The 16,807-nt window shown below is 58.3% G+C and overlaps 1 protein-coding gene across 1 annotated transcript; it reads right to left on the reverse strand.

Annotated features, from left to right (window-relative positions):
• Positions 1–44: 44 nt before the first annotated feature.
• Positions 45–16,605, reverse strand: RACGAP1 (Rac GTPase activating protein 1). Its single transcript, XM_064638710.1, has 13 exons — positions 16,549–16,605; positions 14,585–14,673; positions 12,665–12,867; positions 10,830–10,966; positions 10,575–10,644; positions 8,179–8,232; positions 6,966–7,043; positions 6,772–6,889; positions 6,518–6,648; positions 5,305–5,469; positions 3,183–3,278; positions 1,931–2,129; positions 45–283 (listed from the first exon to the last, which is right to left on the reverse strand). Exons 2-13 carry the CDS (start codon positions 14,667–14,669, stop codon positions 45–47), a joined length of 1,575 nt encoding a protein of 524 aa, XP_064494780.1. The 5' UTR covers positions 14,670–14,673; positions 16,549–16,605.
• Between the last annotated feature and the right edge of the window lie 202 nt (positions 16,606–16,807).

A 16,807-nucleotide genomic window follows, 5' to 3' on the forward strand; every position in this document is an offset into this window, starting at 1 on the left:
TTTCCAACCCCTCCTGCTCAAGAGAAAGGAACATAATTTGGGAATCAGAGTGCTTTGGGTTGGGAGGAAACCTCAAAGATCTCCTGGTTCCAACCTCCCCTGCCCAAGAGAAAGCAACATAATTTGGGAATCAGAGGTGGTTTGGGTTGGGAGGGACCCTCCAGGATCCCCAGGTACCTCTGCAGGTGGAGCATGAGGAAAGCCAGGGTGTCCCTGTGGGCCTGGGGGAGCTCCCCCACCGCCTGGTACGTGGCAGCCACGCTGTTGTCCTCGTCTGGGATCTCTGGGGGGGGAAAACAACCAAAAAAAGCAACTTTTAGACCTCAGAAAGTGGCCCAAAAAAGCCTTGAAATCCCCCTCACAGCCACAGCTACTCCGGGGGAAAAAGGGCAGCCAGAAAATCCTCATGTCATGGTAATAATTTCACAGCAGAGCTCAGGCACAGGGAGCCAAGATCTGGCTGAACCCAAGCCTGGGAAGGACCTGGAGCCTCCCAGGGCAGGATTCCTGACTTGCAGCCTCCATGATCTGGCCAAACCCAAGCCTGAGGAAGGATTTGGAGCTTCCCAGGGCAGAATTCCCAACCTGCAGCCTCCATGATCTGGCCAAACCCAACCCTATGGAAGGAGCTGGAGGTTCTGGAGGTTCCCAGGGCAGGATTCCTGACCTGCAGCCTCCATGATCTGGCTAAACCCAAGCCTAGGGAAGGAGCTGGAGGTTCCCAGGGCAGAATTCCTGAAGGAGCTGGAGGTTCCCAGGGCACAATTCCTGACCTGCAGCCTCCATGATCTGGGTAAACCCAAGCCTAGGGAAGGAGCTGGAGCCTCCCAGGGCAGGATTCCTGACCTGCAGCCTCCATGATCTGGCCAAACCCAAGCCTGAGGAAGGAGCTGGAGGTTCCCAGGGCAGAATTCCTGACCTGCAGCTTCCATGATCTGGCTGAACCCAAGCCTGAGGAAGGATTTGGAGGTTCTGGAGGTTCCCAGGGCACAATTCCTGACCTGCAGCCTCCATGATCTGGCCAAACCCAACCCTAGGGAAGGATTTGGAGGTTCCCAGGGCAGAATTCCCAACCTGCAGCCACCATGATCTGGCCAAACCCAACCCTAGGGAAGGAGCTGGAGGTTCCCAGGGCAGAATTCCTGAAGGAGCTGGAGGTTCCCAGGGCAGAATTCTCAACCTGCAGCCTCCAAGATCTGGCCAAACCCAAGCCTGAGGAAGGAGCTGGAGCCTCCCAGGGCAGGATTCCTGACCTGCAGCCTCCATGATCTGGCCAAACCCAAGCCTAGGGAAGGATTTGGAGGTTCCCAGGGCAGAATTCCCAACCTGCAGCCTCCATGATCTGGCCAAACCCAACCCTAGGGAAGGATTTGGAGGTTCCCAGGGCAGAATTCCCAACCTGCAGCCTCCATGATCTGGCCAAACCCAACCCTAGGGAAGGATTTGGAGCTTCCCAGGGCAGAATTCCCGACCTGCAGCTTCCAATGTCTGGCTAAACCCAAGCCTGAGGAAGGATTTGGAGGTTCTGGAGGTTCCCAGGGCAGGATTCCTGACCTGCAGCCTCCATGATCTGGGTAAACCCAACCCTAGGGAAGGATTTGGAGGTTCTGGAGGTTCCCAGGGCAGAATTCCCAACCTGCAGCCTCCATGATCTGGCCAAACCCAAGCCTGAGGAAGGATTTGGAGGTTCTGGAGGTTCCCAGGGCAGAATTCCCAACCTGCAGCCTCCATGATCTGGGTAAACCCAAGCCTAGGGAAGGAGCTGGAGGTTCCCAGGGCAGAATTCCTGAAGGATTTGGAGGTTCCCAGGGCAGAATTCCCAACCTGCAGCCTCCATGATCTGGCCAAACCCAAGCCTAGGGAAGGATTTGGAGCTTCCCAGGGCAGAATTCCTGAAGGATTTGGAGGTTCCCAGGGCAGAATTCCTGACCTGCAGCCTCCATGAAGGCCTTGTGGAGGCGGAAGGTGAGCAGGGGCTCCTTGAGGCTGCGCAGGAAGTCCTTGAGGAGGCCACAGATGGCGTGGACATCATCCACCTTGCTGAGCAGGGGGATGCTCTTGGCCCTGAGGAACTTCTCCTTCAGCTCCCTCACGGTCCTGTCGCAGCCAGGGACGCGGTAGAGGCCGGGCTGGGGGGGCACAGGAAGGTTTGGGGGGTTGGGAAGAACACTGAGGGTCTTCCAGCCCCACCTCCTCTGCACAGCTCTGCTGCTGCTCCCTCAGTTTCCCATAAAATGAGGGATATTTGGGTTAACGACCTGTTTTGTTGGTGCTGTTTCAGAGGGACCTGGAGGGGTTGGAGAGTTGGGTGGTTCCAAGGGGATGAGGGTCAACCAGGCCAAGGGCTGGGTCCACAACAAGCCCTGGGGCCAGAGGGTTGGAGAGCAGCCAGGCAGGAAGGGAGCTGGGATTTGGGGGGGATAGAGGGGCTGGAGAGCAGCCAGGCAGGAAGGGAGCTGGATTTGGGATGGACAGAGGGGCTGGAGAGCAGCCAGGCAGGAAGGGAGCTGGGATTTGGGATGGACAGGAGGCTGAACAGGAGCCAGAGTGTGCCCAGGGGGACAAGAGGGCCAATGGATCCTGGCCTGGCTCAGGAACAGGGTGGCCAACAGGGCCAGGGAAGGGATTTTTTCCTGGTGAGGCCACCCCTGGAGTGCTGTGTCCAGCTCTGGGCCCTCAGCTCAGGAAGGACATGGAGGGGCTGGAGCAGGGCCAGAGGAGAGCAACGAGGCTGGGGAAGGGACTGGAGCACAAGTGCTGTGAGGAGAGGCTGAGGGAGCTGGGGGGGCTCAGCCTGGAGAGGAGGAGGCTCAGGGGAGACCTCCTGACTCTCTGCAACTCCCTTGACAGGAGGGGGGAGCCAGGGGGGGTTGGTCTCTTTTCCCATCAGCAAGACAAGAGGGCTGGGTCTGCAGCTGTGCCAGGGGAGGGTTAGGTTGGAGATCAGGAGGAATTTCTTTGCAGAGAGGGTGCTCAGCCATTGGAATGGGCTGCCCAGGGAGGGGGGGGGATTCTCCATCCCTGGAGGTGTTTAAGGACAGACTGGATGTGGCATCAGTGCCATGGGCTGGGAACCACGGCGGGGTTGGATCAAGGGTTGGGCTGGATGATCTGGGAGGTCCCTTCCAACCCCTCTGATTCCATGATTCCATGATTCTGGGATTCTCTGATTGTCTCTTTACCTCGTGCAGCCCCCGCTGCTCGATCTCGTTGACACAGTGCACGATGATGGAAGGGATCATGGGAGGGGTGGAAGGCACAAAATCCATCAGGGTCCCCTGAGAGGCAAAGAGGAAAAACAAGCAGAGAGATGTTCAGTCGTGGAGAGGCGGGAAATGCTCGCCCAGGGATTCATGGAGAGAGCTGAGCTTGGAAAACAGGAATTGGTTTGAATTCTTCAGCAGCCCAGAGAAGAAGAATAACAACAGCAGCACATCCATCAGCACCTCTCCAGCCCTGACCCACCTCTCCCATCCTGACCCACCTCTCCAGCCCTGGCCCACCTCTCCAGCCCTGACCCACCTCTCCCATCCTGACCCACCTCTCCCATCCTGACCCACCTCTGACCCTGACCCACCTCTCTGACCCTGACCCACCTCTCCATCCTGACCCACCTCTCCCATCCTGACCCACCTCTCCATCCTGACCCACCTCTCTGACCCTGACCCACCTCTCCATCCTGACCCACCTCTCCCATCCTGACCCACCTCTCTGACCCTGACCCACCCCTCTGACCCTGACCCACCTCTCCCATCCTGACCCACCTCTCTGACCCTGACCCACTTCTCCCATCCTGACCCACCCCTCTGACCCTGACCCACCCCTCTGACCCTGACCCACCTCTGACCCTGACCCACCTCTCCATCCTGACCCACCTCTGACCCTGACCCACCTCTCCATCCTGACCCACCTCTCTGACCCTGACCCACCTCTCTGACCCTGACCCACCTCTCCCATCCTGACCCACCTCTCTGACCCTGACCCACCTCTCCACCCTGACCCACCCCTCTGACCCTGACCCACCTCTCTGACCCTGACCCACCTCTCTGACCCTGACCCACCTCTCTGACCCTGACCCACCTCTCCCATCCTGACCCACCCCTCTGACCCTGACCCACCTCTCCATCCTGACCCACCTCTCTGACCCTGACCCACCTCTCTGACCCTGACCCACCTCTCCCATCCTGACCCACCTCTCTGACCCTGACCCACCTCTCCACCCTGACCCACCCCTCTGACCCTGACCCACCTCTCTGACCCTGACCCACCTCTCTGACCCTGACCCACCTCTCTGACCCTGACCCACCTCTCCCATCCTGACCCACCTCTCTGACCCTGACCCACCTCTCTGACCCTGACCCACCTCTGACCCTGACCCACCTCTGACCCTGACCCACCTCTCCATCCTGACCCACCTCTCTGACCCTGACCCACCTCTCTGACCCTGACCCACCTCTCTGACCCTGACCCACCTCTCCCATCCTGACCCACCTCTCTGACCCTGACCCACCTCTCTGACCCTGACCCACCTCTCCCATCCTGACCCACCTCTCCCATCCTGACCCACCTCTCCATCCTGACCCACCTCTCTGACCCTGACCCACCTCTCCCATCCTGACCCACCTCTCTGACCCTGACCCACCTCTCTGACCCTGACCCACCTCTCCCATCCTGACCCACCTCTCTGACCCTGACCCACCTCTCCATCCTGACCCACCTCCCCAATCCCAACCCACCTCTCCCATCCTGACCCACCTCCCCAGTCCCAACCCACCCCTCTGACCCTGACCCACCTCCCCAATCCCAACCCACCCCTCTGACCCTGACCCACCTCCCCAATCCCAACCCACCCCTCTGACCCTGACCCACCTCCCCAGTCCCAACCCACCTCTCCCATCCTGACCCACCTCTCTGACCCTGACCCACCTCTCCATCCTGACCCACCTCTCTGACCCTGACCCACCTCTCTGACCCTGACCCACCTCTCCAATCCCAACCCACCCCTCTGACCCTGACCCACCTCCCCAGTCCCAACCCACCTCTCCCATCCTGACCCACCTCTCCATCCTGACCCACCTCCCCAATCCCAACCCACCTCTCCCATCCTGACCCACCTCCCCAGTCCCAACCCACCCCTCTGACCCTGACCCACCTCCCCAATCCCAACCCACCCCTCTGACCCTGACCCACCTCTCTGACCCTGACCCACCCCTCTGACCCTGACCCACCTCCCCAGTCCCAACCCACCTCTCCCATCCTGACCCACCCCTCTGACCCTGACCCACCTCCCCAGTCCCAACCCACCTCTCCAATCCTGACAGGAGTCCCTGCCAGGGTGGGGATGCAGGGCAGGGGGCAGCGCTCCCGGCACTCGGGGTGAGCCACCACCCTGCAGTCCCTGCACTTGAGGGAGATCTTCCCAAACTTCACCCTCTTCCCACAGGGGACACACGACTCTGGCTTGATAACCTGGGGGTGCAGAGCACACAGAGGGCAGGGATCAGGGCAGGGTGGGGGGAACTGGGTGAGGTGTTCCCTGAGCAGGGCAGGGAGCGGGGACAGGTCGGAGTGACCCAAACCAGAGTCACAGAGTGAGAATATCCCGAGCTGGAAGGGAACCACAGGGATTCCAGTCCAACCCCTGGCCCTGCACAGACACCCCAAAATCCCACCCTGTCCCTGGGAGGATCACCCAAACCCTGAGAGGATCATCCAAACCCTGGGAGGATCACCCAAACCCTGGGATGGTCACCCAAACCCTCCTGGAGCTCTGGAACTGTGCCCAAACCCTGGGAGGATCATCCAAACCCTGGGAGGATCATCCAAACCCTGGGAGGATCATCCAAACCCTGGGAGGAGGATCATCCAAACCCTGGGAGGAGGATCATCCAAACCCTGGGAGGATCATCCAAACCCTCCTGGAGCTCTGGAGCTGTGTCCAAACCCTGGGAGGATCATCCAAACCCTGGGAGGATCACCCAAACCCTGGGAAGATCACCCAAACCCTGGGAAGATCACCCAAACCCTGGGAGGATCATCCAAACCCTGGGAGGAGGATCACCCAAACCCTCCTGGAGCTCTGGAACTGTGCCCAAACCCTGGGAGGATCACCCAAACCCTGGGAGGATCATCCAAACCCTCCTGGAGCTCTGGAACTGTGCCCAAACCCTGGAGGATCATCCAAACCCTGGGAGGATCATCCAAACCCTCCTGGAGCTCTGGCACCCTCGGGGCCGTGCCCAAACCCTGGGAGGAGGATCATCCAAACCCTGGGAGGATCACCCAAACCCTGGGAGGATCACCCAAACCCTGGGAGGATCACCCAAACCCTGGGAGGATCACCCAAACCCCCCTGGAGCTCTGGCACCCTCAGAGCCGTGCCCAAACCCCGGGCAGTGCCCACCACCCTCTCTTTCCCCCAGATCCACCCCAGGCTCCCTCTGGCCCAGCCTCTCATCCCCCACACTTCCAGAGGGAAGGAGATGCTTCCCCAGGCTCCTCCTGGCCCCCGACCCACCGTTTTGGTGACAAAGTCGTGCAGCCTCACGCCCCCGTTGTGCTGGGGGGTGCTGGGGCCATCAGTGCCCACCCTGGGCTCCAGCTGCTTGCTGCCCACGCTGGACTCGCTGCTCCAGGCCTGCAGAGCACCTGGAAAACCAGGGAAAAACGGGAATTCTGAGCCAGGAGCGGCTCCCAGGTGCTGGGAGGGGGGTGGCTGAGGTTCCAGGAGGGTCCCTGGCGTGGGGGTGAGGGCAGGGGGGGGACACCCACCGCTCCTCCTGCGGCTCCTGCGAGGGCAGGGCACGGCCTGGATGGTGGACACGGCCTCGATGGGGCCCCCGTCGCTGGGCACCGTCACCGTGGTCTTGGCAACGATGGACTCGTTGGCCTGGGGTGACAAACAGGGGGTTGGGGGCAGGGAGGGGGGCAGGACATGGCCCTGCAGGCAGCTGGGGTCACCAAACCTGCTCTGCTGTGCTGCTGAGGGATCTGGATTTCTTCTGAGGAGCCGGGGGGCCTTCGGTGAACTGCCGGGAGGAGCGCTGAAAAGAGACAGGGGGCAGGGATTTGGTGTTCATTTGGTGTTCATTTGGTGTTCATTTGGTGTTCATTTGGTGTTCTACTGGTGTTCTACTGGTGTTCTACTGGTGTTCTACTGGTGTTCTACTGGTGTTCTACTGGTGTTCTACTGGTGTTTCTTATACTGGTGGTTGTTTGTTCTGCTGGTGGTTGGTTGTTCTACTGGTGTTTGGTTGTTCTACTGGTTGTTTGTTCTACTGGTGGTTGTTCTACTGGTGGTTGTTTGTTCTACTGGTCTTTGTTCTACTGGTGTTTGGTGTTTGTTCTACTGGTGTTTGTTTGTTCTGCTGGTCTTTGTTGGTTCTACTGGTCTTTGTTTGTTCTACTGGTCTTTGTTTGTTCTACTGGTCTTTGTTTGTTCTACTGGTCTTTGTTTGTTCTACTGGTCTTTGTTTGTTCTACTGGTCTTTGTTTGTTCTACTGGTCTTTGTTTGTTCTACTGGTCTTTGTTCTACTGGTCTTTGTTCTACTGGTCTTTGTTTGTTCTACTGGTCTTTGTTTGTTCTACTGGTCTTTGTTTGTTCTACTGGTCTTTGTTCTACTGGTCTTTGTCATACTGGTGTTTGTTTGTTCTACTGGTGTTTGTTCTACTGGTCTTTGTTCTACTGGTGTTTGTTTGTTATACTGGTGTTTGTTTGTTATACTGGTGTTTGTTCTACTGGTGTTTGTTCTACTGGTGTTCTACTGGTGTTCTACTGGTGTTTGTTATACTGGTGTTCTACTGGTGTTCTACTGGTGTTTGTTATACTGGTGTTCTACTGGTGTTTGTTATACTGGTGTTCTACTGGTGTTCTGCTGGTGTTCTGCTGGTCCAGGGTAATTAGGACTGAGCAGTTAATGACCCTGTGGTGTGTGCAGACAAGTCTTTCAGCAGCACCCCCTTCTTTGAGGCAACCCTGAAGCTGCCAGGAGGAACCAGGAGGCCTCAAAAATGCTGCTTTTTAAAAGTGATTTTCCCAGCCCAGCTTTGTAATTCAGGAAAAAAAAAGAAAGCCAAACTAAGGAAAAAAATAAGACAACAAACTCCACAGCCACAGAAAGAGAGCAACTGAGGTGGCAGGTGGTGGCACCTGTGGCTGCCAAGGGGAACAAACTCACCCTCTTCTCCCTCCTCTTCAGCCTGACAGCTTTGACCACGGAGGAATCCCAGTCCTGGGGGAGACAGGAGGTAAATCCTACACAGACACCCCCAAACACCACATGAACACCACACAAACACCACACAGACACCCCCAAACACCACACGGACACCACACGGACATCACACAGACACCACACAGACACCACACAGACACCACACAGACACCACACAGACACCCCCAAACACCACACAGACACCCCCAAACACCACACAGACACCCCCAAACACCCCCAAACACCACACAGATACCCCCAAACACCACACAGATACCCCCAAACACCACACAGATACCCCCAAACACCCCCAAACACCACACAGATACCCCCAAACACCACACAGACACCACACAGACACCCCACGGACACCCCCAAACACCACACAGACACCCCACAGACACCCCACAGACACCCCACAGACACCCCACAGACACCCCACAGACACCCCACAGACACCCCCAAACACCACACGGACACCCCACAGACACCCCCAAACACCACACGGACACCCCCAAACACCACACGGACACCCCCAAACACCACACAGACCCCACACAGACACCACAGACCCCACACAGACACCCCCCAAACACCCCCAAACACCACACAGACCCCACACAGACACCCCCAAACACCACACGGACACCCCCAAACACCACACGGACACCCCCAAACACCACACAGACCCCACACGGACACCACACGGACCCCACACAGACACCACACAGACACCACACAGACCCCACACAGACCCCACACAGACCCCACACAGACACCCCACAGACACCACACAGACACCACACAGACACCCCACAGACACCACACAGACACCCCACAGACACCCCCAAACACCCCCAAACACCACACAGACCCCACACAGACCCCACACAGACCCCACACAGACCCCACACAGACCCCACACAGACACCACACAGACCCCACACAGACACCACACAGACACCCCACAGACACCCCCAAACACCACACAGACACCACACAGACCCCACACAGACACCCCACAGACACCACAGACCCCACACAGACACCACATGGACACCACATGGACACCCCCAAACACCACATGGACACCACACAGACCCCACACGGACACCCCCAAACACCACACAGACACCCCCAAACACCACACAGACACCACACGGACACCACACAGACCCCACACGGACCCCACACAGACCCCACACAGACCCCACACAAACACCCCCAAACACCACACAACCACCCCCAAACACCCCACAACCACCCCCAAACACCCCCAAACACCCCCAAACACCCCCCAACCACCCCCCAACCACCACACAACCACCCCCCAACCACCACACAACCACCCCCAAACACCCACAACCACCCCACAGACACCCCACAGACACCCCACAGACCCCACACAGACCCCACAACCACCCCCAAACATCCCCCAAACACCCCCCAAACACCCCCAAACACCCACAAACACCCCACAACCACCCACAAACACCACATAGACACCCCCCAAACACCCCCAAACACCCCACAAACACCCCCAAACATCCCCCTAACACCCCTAAACACCCCACAACCACCCCCCAAACACCACACAGACACCCCACAGACCCCACACAGACCCCACAACCACCCCACAGACCCCACACAGACCCCACACAGACCCCACACAGACCCCACACAGACCCCCAAACATCCCCCAAACACCCCTAAACACCCCACAAACACCCCCAGACACCACACAGACACCCACAAACCCCCCCAAACACCCCCCAAACACCCCACAACCACCCCCCAACACCACACAACCACCCCCAAACACCCCACAACCTTCCCCAAACACCCCCAAACACCATACAACCACCCCACAAACACCCCCCAAACACCCCACAACCACCCCACAGACCCCACACAGACCCCACACAGACCCCACACAGACCCCACACAGACCCCACACAGACCCCACACAGACCCCACAACCACCCCCAAACACCCCCAAACATCCCCCAAACACCCCCCAAACACCCCACAACCACCCCCAAACACCCCCCAAACACCCCACAACCACCCCCCAACCACCCCTAAACACCACACAACCACCCCCAAACACCCCACAACCACCCCACAACCACCCCCAAACCCCCCCAAACATCCCCCAACCACCCCCAAACCCCCCTAAACACCCCCCAAACACCCCCAAACACCCCAAAACCCCCCCAAACCCCACTGGCCAGGCCTTACAGAAATGCAAACCAGCTGAACACCCCAGTGATGTGAACACAGAGGGGCTCTGGGGAACACCCCCCTGCCCTCAGGCCCCCCAGGGGAGGAGGAGAACCCCAAAACTTTGGGGACACTACCAGCGAGTCCTCGGTCTTGTCGAAGCTGATGTCTGAGAGGATGGACCCAGACTCATCTATTGTGGACAGCCTGAAGAAAAAAAACCCAGAAATCAGGAAAAAATCTGTATCAGTTTGGGTTTCAGCTCCAGAACAACCTGGGGGACTCACAAAAATCCTATTTCAAACTGGAAAGCTCTTGGCAAGGGGGGGAAGGTGGCACAGAGACCTGACTTTTGAGGGAAAAAATGCAAAAAAAGGGGGTTTTTTTCCTACCTTTTGCTGCCTGAGCCCCCCAGAGAGACCTTGGGCTTGTTGAGGAAGGCCAGGACAGACTTCTGCTCCTCGCTGAGCTGGATGCTGCCCGAGGAGTCACACATGAGCAGGTCCCGGATCAGCTGGATCTGCCGCTCCTGGGGACACAGGGAGCCCAGCAGGGGCTGCAGGAACTGTCCCTGGCTCCTGGGAGACCCCAAAACTGGTCCTGGGAGACCCCAAAACTGGCCCTGAGGCCTGGGAGACCCCAAAACTGGCCCTGAGGCCTGGGAGACCCCAAAACTGTCCCTGGTTCCTGGGAGACCCCAAAACTGTCCCTGAGTCCTGGGAGACCCCATAAACTGGCCCTGAGTCCTGGGAGACCCCAAAACTGGCCCTGGGTCCTGGGAGACCCCAAAACTGTCCCTGAGTCCTGGGAGACCCCATAAACTGGCCCTGGGTCCTGGGAGACCCCATAAACTGGCCCTGATTCCTGGGAGACCCCATAAACTGGCCCTGAGGCCTGGGAGACCCTAAAACTGGCCCTGAGTCCTGGGAGACCCCATAAACTGTTCCTGGTTCCTGGGAGACCCCAGAACTGTTCCTGGTTCCTGGGAGACCCCAAAACTGTCCCTGAGTCCTGGGAGACCCCAAAACTGTCCCTGAGTCCTGGGAGACCCCATAAACTGGCCCTGAGTCCTGGGAGACCCCATAAAATGTCCCTGAGTCCTCTGAGACCCCATAAACTGTCCCTAATTCCTGGGAGACCCCATAAACTGTCCCTGAGTCCTGGGAGACCCCATAAACTGTCCCTGATTCCTGGGAGACCCCAAAACTGTCCCTAAGTCCTGGGAGACCCCAAAACTGGCCCTGAGGCCTGGGAGACCCCATAAACTGTCCCTGATTCCTGGGAGACCCCAAAACTGTCCCTGAGTCCTGGGAGACCCCATAAACTGTCCCTAATCACTGTGAGACCCCATAAACTGTCCCTGATTCCTGAGAGACCCCAAAACTGTCCCTCGTTCCTGTGAGACCCCAAAACTGTCCCTGAGTCCTGGGAGACCCCAAAACTGTCCCTGATTCCTCTGAGACCCCAGATCAAGCCAATTCCTTGCTGGTTTTTTTTCCCTTTCCTTTCAATTCCTCACTGTTTTTTCCCTCTCCTTTCCCAGCTCAAGCCAATTCCTCACTGGTTTCTTTCCCTCTCCTTTCCCAGATCAAGCCAATTCCTTCCTGGTTTTTTTTCCTTTTCCTTTCCCAGCTCAAGCCAATTCCTTGCTGGTTCTTTTCCCTCTCCTTTCAACTCCTTGCTGGGTTTTTCCCTCTCCTTTCAATTCCTCCCTGTTTTTTCCCCCTCTCCTTTCCCAGCTCAAGCCAATTCCTCCCTAGTCTTTTTCCTTTTCCTTTCCCAGCTCAACCCAATTCCTTACTGGTTTTTTCCCTTTCCTTTCCCAGATCAAACCAATTCCTCCCTGTTTTTTCTTCTCTCCTTTCAATTCCTCACTGATTTTTTTCCTTTTCCTTTTCCTTTCCCAGCTCAAGCCAATTCCTCCCTGTTTTTTTTCCCCTCTCCTTTCCCAGATCAAGCCAATTCCTCCCTGTTTTTTTCCCTCTCCTTTCAATTCCTCACTGTTTTTTCCCCTCTCCTTTCAATTCCTTGCTGTTTTTTCCCTCTCCTTTCAATCCCTCCCTGTTTTTTTCCCCTCTCCTTTCAATTCCTCCCTGTTTTTTTCCCTCTCCTTTCAATCCCTCCCTGTTTTTTTCCCTCCCCCCGAACTCCACATTCCAATTCCCACCATTCCCCAGGTTTAACCCCCCTGTCCCCACGCTTGGGAGGTACCAGAGGACTCCCTCACCAGCTTCTCACAGTCCAGCTCAGCCCTCTGCCTGCGTTTGATCTCCACATCCACCTGGTTCCGGGCGTGTTTGAGCTTCACGTCCAGGGCGCTGCGCTCGGCCTCGCTTTTCAGCAGCAGGTCCTTGTGCCTGCCCAGCTCCTGCTCCGTCCTCTGCCACCTCCTGCGGCATTCCTCGAAGTTCCTGGCCAGCTGGAGGAACTCTGCGGGGAGAACAGAGGGGCCCAGGGGGAATTTGGGGATTCTTGGGGTTGGAAAAGCCCTCCGGGATCGCCGAGTCCAACTCGTGGCCCATCCCCGCCTTGGCCCCCAGTGCCACATCCAGACATTCCTTGGATACTTCCAGGGATGGAGAATCCATCCACCACCTCCCTGAGCAGCTCCTTCCAACATTTAACAACCCTTTCCTTGAGGAAATTCCTCCTGAACATCCACACCTTCCTTGGACACCTCCTTCCAATGTTTAACAACCCTTTCCTTGAGGAAATTCCTCCTGAACATCCAGACCTTCCTTGGACACCTCCAGGGATGAGGAATCCATCCACCACCTCCCTGGGCAGCTCCTGCTAACATTGAACAACCCTTTCCTTCAGGGAATTCCTCCTGAGCATCCAGACCTTCCTTGGACACCTCCTTCCAACATTTAACAACCCTTTCCTTGAAGAAATTCCTCCTGAGCATCCACACCTTCCTTGGACACCTCCAGGGATGGAGAATCCTGGATTCCACCACCTCCCTGGGCAGCTCCTGCTAACATTTAACAACCCTTTCCCTGAGGAAATTCCTCCTGAACATCCACATCTTCCTTGGACACCTCCCTGGGCAGCTCCTGCCAGTGTTTAATGACCTTTTCCCTGAGGAAATTCCTCCTGGTGTCCTGAATGTCCAGACCTTCCTTGGACACCTCCCTGGGCAGCCCCTCCCAGTGTCCAACAACCCTTTCCATGAGGAAATTCCTCCCCATGTCCTGAACACTTCCAGGAATGGGAATCCAAACCTCCCTGGGCAGCCCCTTCCAATGTTTCTGTGAGGAAATTCCTCCTGATGTCCTGAACATCCAGACCTTCCTTGGATACTTCCAGGGAAGGGGAATCCATCCACCACCTCCCTGGGCAGCTCCTTCTAACATTGAACAACCCTTTCCTTGAGGAAATTCCTCCTGAGCATCCACACCTTCCTTGGACACCTCCCTGGGCAGCTCCTTCTAACATTGAACAACCCTTTCCCTGAGGAAATTCCTCCTGATGTCCTGAACATCCAGGACACCTCCCTGGGCAATCCCTTCCAGTGTTTAACAACCCTTTCCCTGAGGAAATTCCTCCCAATGTCCTGAACATCCACACCTTCCTTGGACACCTCCCTGGGCAGCTCCTTCCAACATTTAACAACCCTTTCCCTGAGAAATTCCTCCCCATGTCCTGAACATCCAGACCTTCCTTGGACACCTCCCTGGGCAGCTCCTTCCAACCCTTTCCCTGAGGAAATTCCTCCTGATGTCCTGAACATCCAGGACACCTCCCTGGGCAGCCCCTTCCAATATTTAACAACCCTTTCCCTGAGGAAATTCCTCCTGATGTCCTGAACATCCAGGACACCTCCCTGGGCAGCCCCTTCCAATATTTAACAACCCTTTCCCTGAGGAAATTCCTCCCCATGTCCTTAACATCCAGGACACCTCCCTGGGCAGCTCCTTCCAACCCTTTCCCTGAGGAAATTCCTCCCGATGTCCTGAACATCCCTAACCACAACCACAGCCCCTGAGCAATCCCATTTTCCAGCCCCAGCCCTTCCTGGAACTCGAGACCCCCCTCCCTGCACAAACCCCCACCCGGGGCTTTGTTTTCCAAAAAAACCCAAAACAAAACAAAAAATCGAAGCGTTTCGAGCGCCCTCCGGAGGTTTCTCGGCGACAGAACTCACGGAATTCGTTCCCCTCGCTCAAAACCTCGGCCTGGCGCACCAGCTGATCGTAGAGACCGCGCAGGTTCACCGCGGCGCTCTCCATCCTCCTGCCGAAATAAAACCGCGGCTAAACAACCCGCCCGAGCACCAAACGCATCCCCAGCCCCAGGGATAAGCTCAGAACCCCGAGGGGTGAGGGATCCCAAAGCCTTTGCCCCTCTGGGGAGGTGGCAGAACACACCCCCCTACAAATAACCTACAAATAACTCTTATTTAGGCCACGCAAAAAAGGCTGAAAACTCGCAGGTTTTTGGTTTTTTTTTCCCGAAAAGATAAAAATAGGAGCAACTGTCCCGGGGAATTTTAATGCGGTTTTAAATTTAGCTGCCTTTTTAAGCTGCAAATAGCTGCTAAAATTCGGCCAGTCAGCACATTTTCCCATCAAAACAGCAGCAACAAACTGGCACAAAAGGAGGCAGCAGAGGGGAAAGTCTCCAGCTCAGCAAGACTGAAATGATTTCCCTCATGAGAGAGGAGGAGGAGGCTGAGGGCACACGGGGCTGGAAGGGCTGGGAGAGGTGCCAGGAGGGCACAGAAAGCTTTGAGGTACCTGATTCACAGGCACTTTATGTGTTAAGCGTGGAAAAAGCCCCTGTCCTCGTAGCCTGAACCCCCAGGGAGGTGTTCCTGAATTACCTTGAGGTGATTAGGAGCGTCTTAATTACCTGGTGGCACCACCATCACCAGCCCCAACCCACCGAGGGGGAACCAGCCCGGCCCTCACAGCGCCCACCGGGCCTGGGAGACCCCCGGGAGGGGGATCCGGGGCGAGGGTCCCCCCCAGTCCTTCCTGAGACCCCCTCAGTCCTTCCTGAGACCCCCTCAGTCCCTCCTGGATCCCCCCAGTCCTTCCTGGGTCCCCTCGGTCCTTCCCGGGTCCCCCCCAGTCCTTCCACACACTCGCCTAAGCCGCTGGTTCCCCTCAGCCCTCCCGGTTCCCTTCAGCCCCTCCAGATCCCCTCATACCCCAATCCCCGGTTCTCCTCAGCCACCCCCAGGTCCCCTCAGCTCCCCTCAGTCCCCCTGGTTCCCCCCAGTCCCCCTCAGTCCCCCCGGTTCCCCTCAGCCCCGCCGAGGTCCCCTCAGACCCCAACCCCCGGTTCTCCTCAGCCACCCCCAGTCCCCCCAGTCCCCCCAGTCCCCCTGGTTCCCCCCAGTCCCCCCAGTCCCCCTGGTTCCCCCCAGTCCCCCTGGTTCCCCTCAGTCCCCTCAGCCCCTCCAGATCCCCTCAGCCTCCAACCCCCGGTTCTCCTCAGCCACCCCCAGGTCCCCTCAGCTCCCCCCAGTCCCCCTCAGCCCCCCTCAGTCCTCTCGGTCCCACTCAGTCCCCCCGGTTCCCCTCAGTTCCCCTCAGCCCCTCCAGATTCCCTCAGCCCCCAACCCCCGGTTCTCCTCAGCCAGCCCCAGGTCCCCTCAGTCCCCCTCAGTCCCCCCGGTTCCCCCCAGTCCCCCTCAGTCCCCTCAGTCCCCCCGGTCCCCCTCAGTCCCCTCAGTCCCCCCAGTCCCCCTGGTTCTCCCCGGTTCCCCTCGGTCCCCCTCAATCCCCCTGGTTCCCCTCAGTCCCCCTCAATCCCCCCGGTTCCCCCCCAGTCCCCCCGGTTCCCCTCAGTCCCCCTCAGTCCCCTCAGTCCCCCCGGTCCCCCTCAGTCCCCCTGGTTCCCCCTCAGTCCCCCTCAGCCCTCTCGGTCCCCCTCAATCCCCCCAGTCCCCCCGGTTCCCCTCAGTTCCCCTCAGCCCCGCCCAGGTCCCCTCAGTCCTCCCGGTTCCCTTCAGCCCCTCCAGACCCCCTCAGCCCCCAACCCCCGGTTCTCCTCAGCCACCCCCAGTTCCCCTCAGCCCCCCTCAGTCCCCTCAGTCCCCTCAGCCCCCCTCAGTCCCCTCAGCCCCCCTCAGTCCCCTCAGCCCCGTCCCCTCCGTCTCACCCGGACCGCGGCCCCGCCGCCGCTCCGGCTCCGGCCGCGCGCCCCACCCCAACCGCCCCGCGCCCTCCGGTTTGAATCCCCCGCCGCCAGCCAATCCCCGCGCGGCCCGGCGCCAACGCGGCCTCTCATTGGCCGCGCTCGCCGCCCTCCTGAAGCCGAGCCGGCGCCATCTTTGCTGAGGGCACGGCGCGTGCCCGGCGCCGGGCGCTGACGCGCGGCCCGCTGAAGCCGGAAATGGCGCCATCTTTACTGCTGGCAG

This window comes from Pseudopipra pipra, chromosome 30 (genome assembly GCF_036250125.1).
Source record: "Pseudopipra pipra isolate bDixPip1 chromosome 30, bDixPip1.hap1, whole genome shotgun sequence".
In the NCBI taxonomy this organism is placed as follows: domain Eukaryota; kingdom Metazoa; phylum Chordata; class Aves; order Passeriformes; family Pipridae; genus Pseudopipra; species Pseudopipra pipra.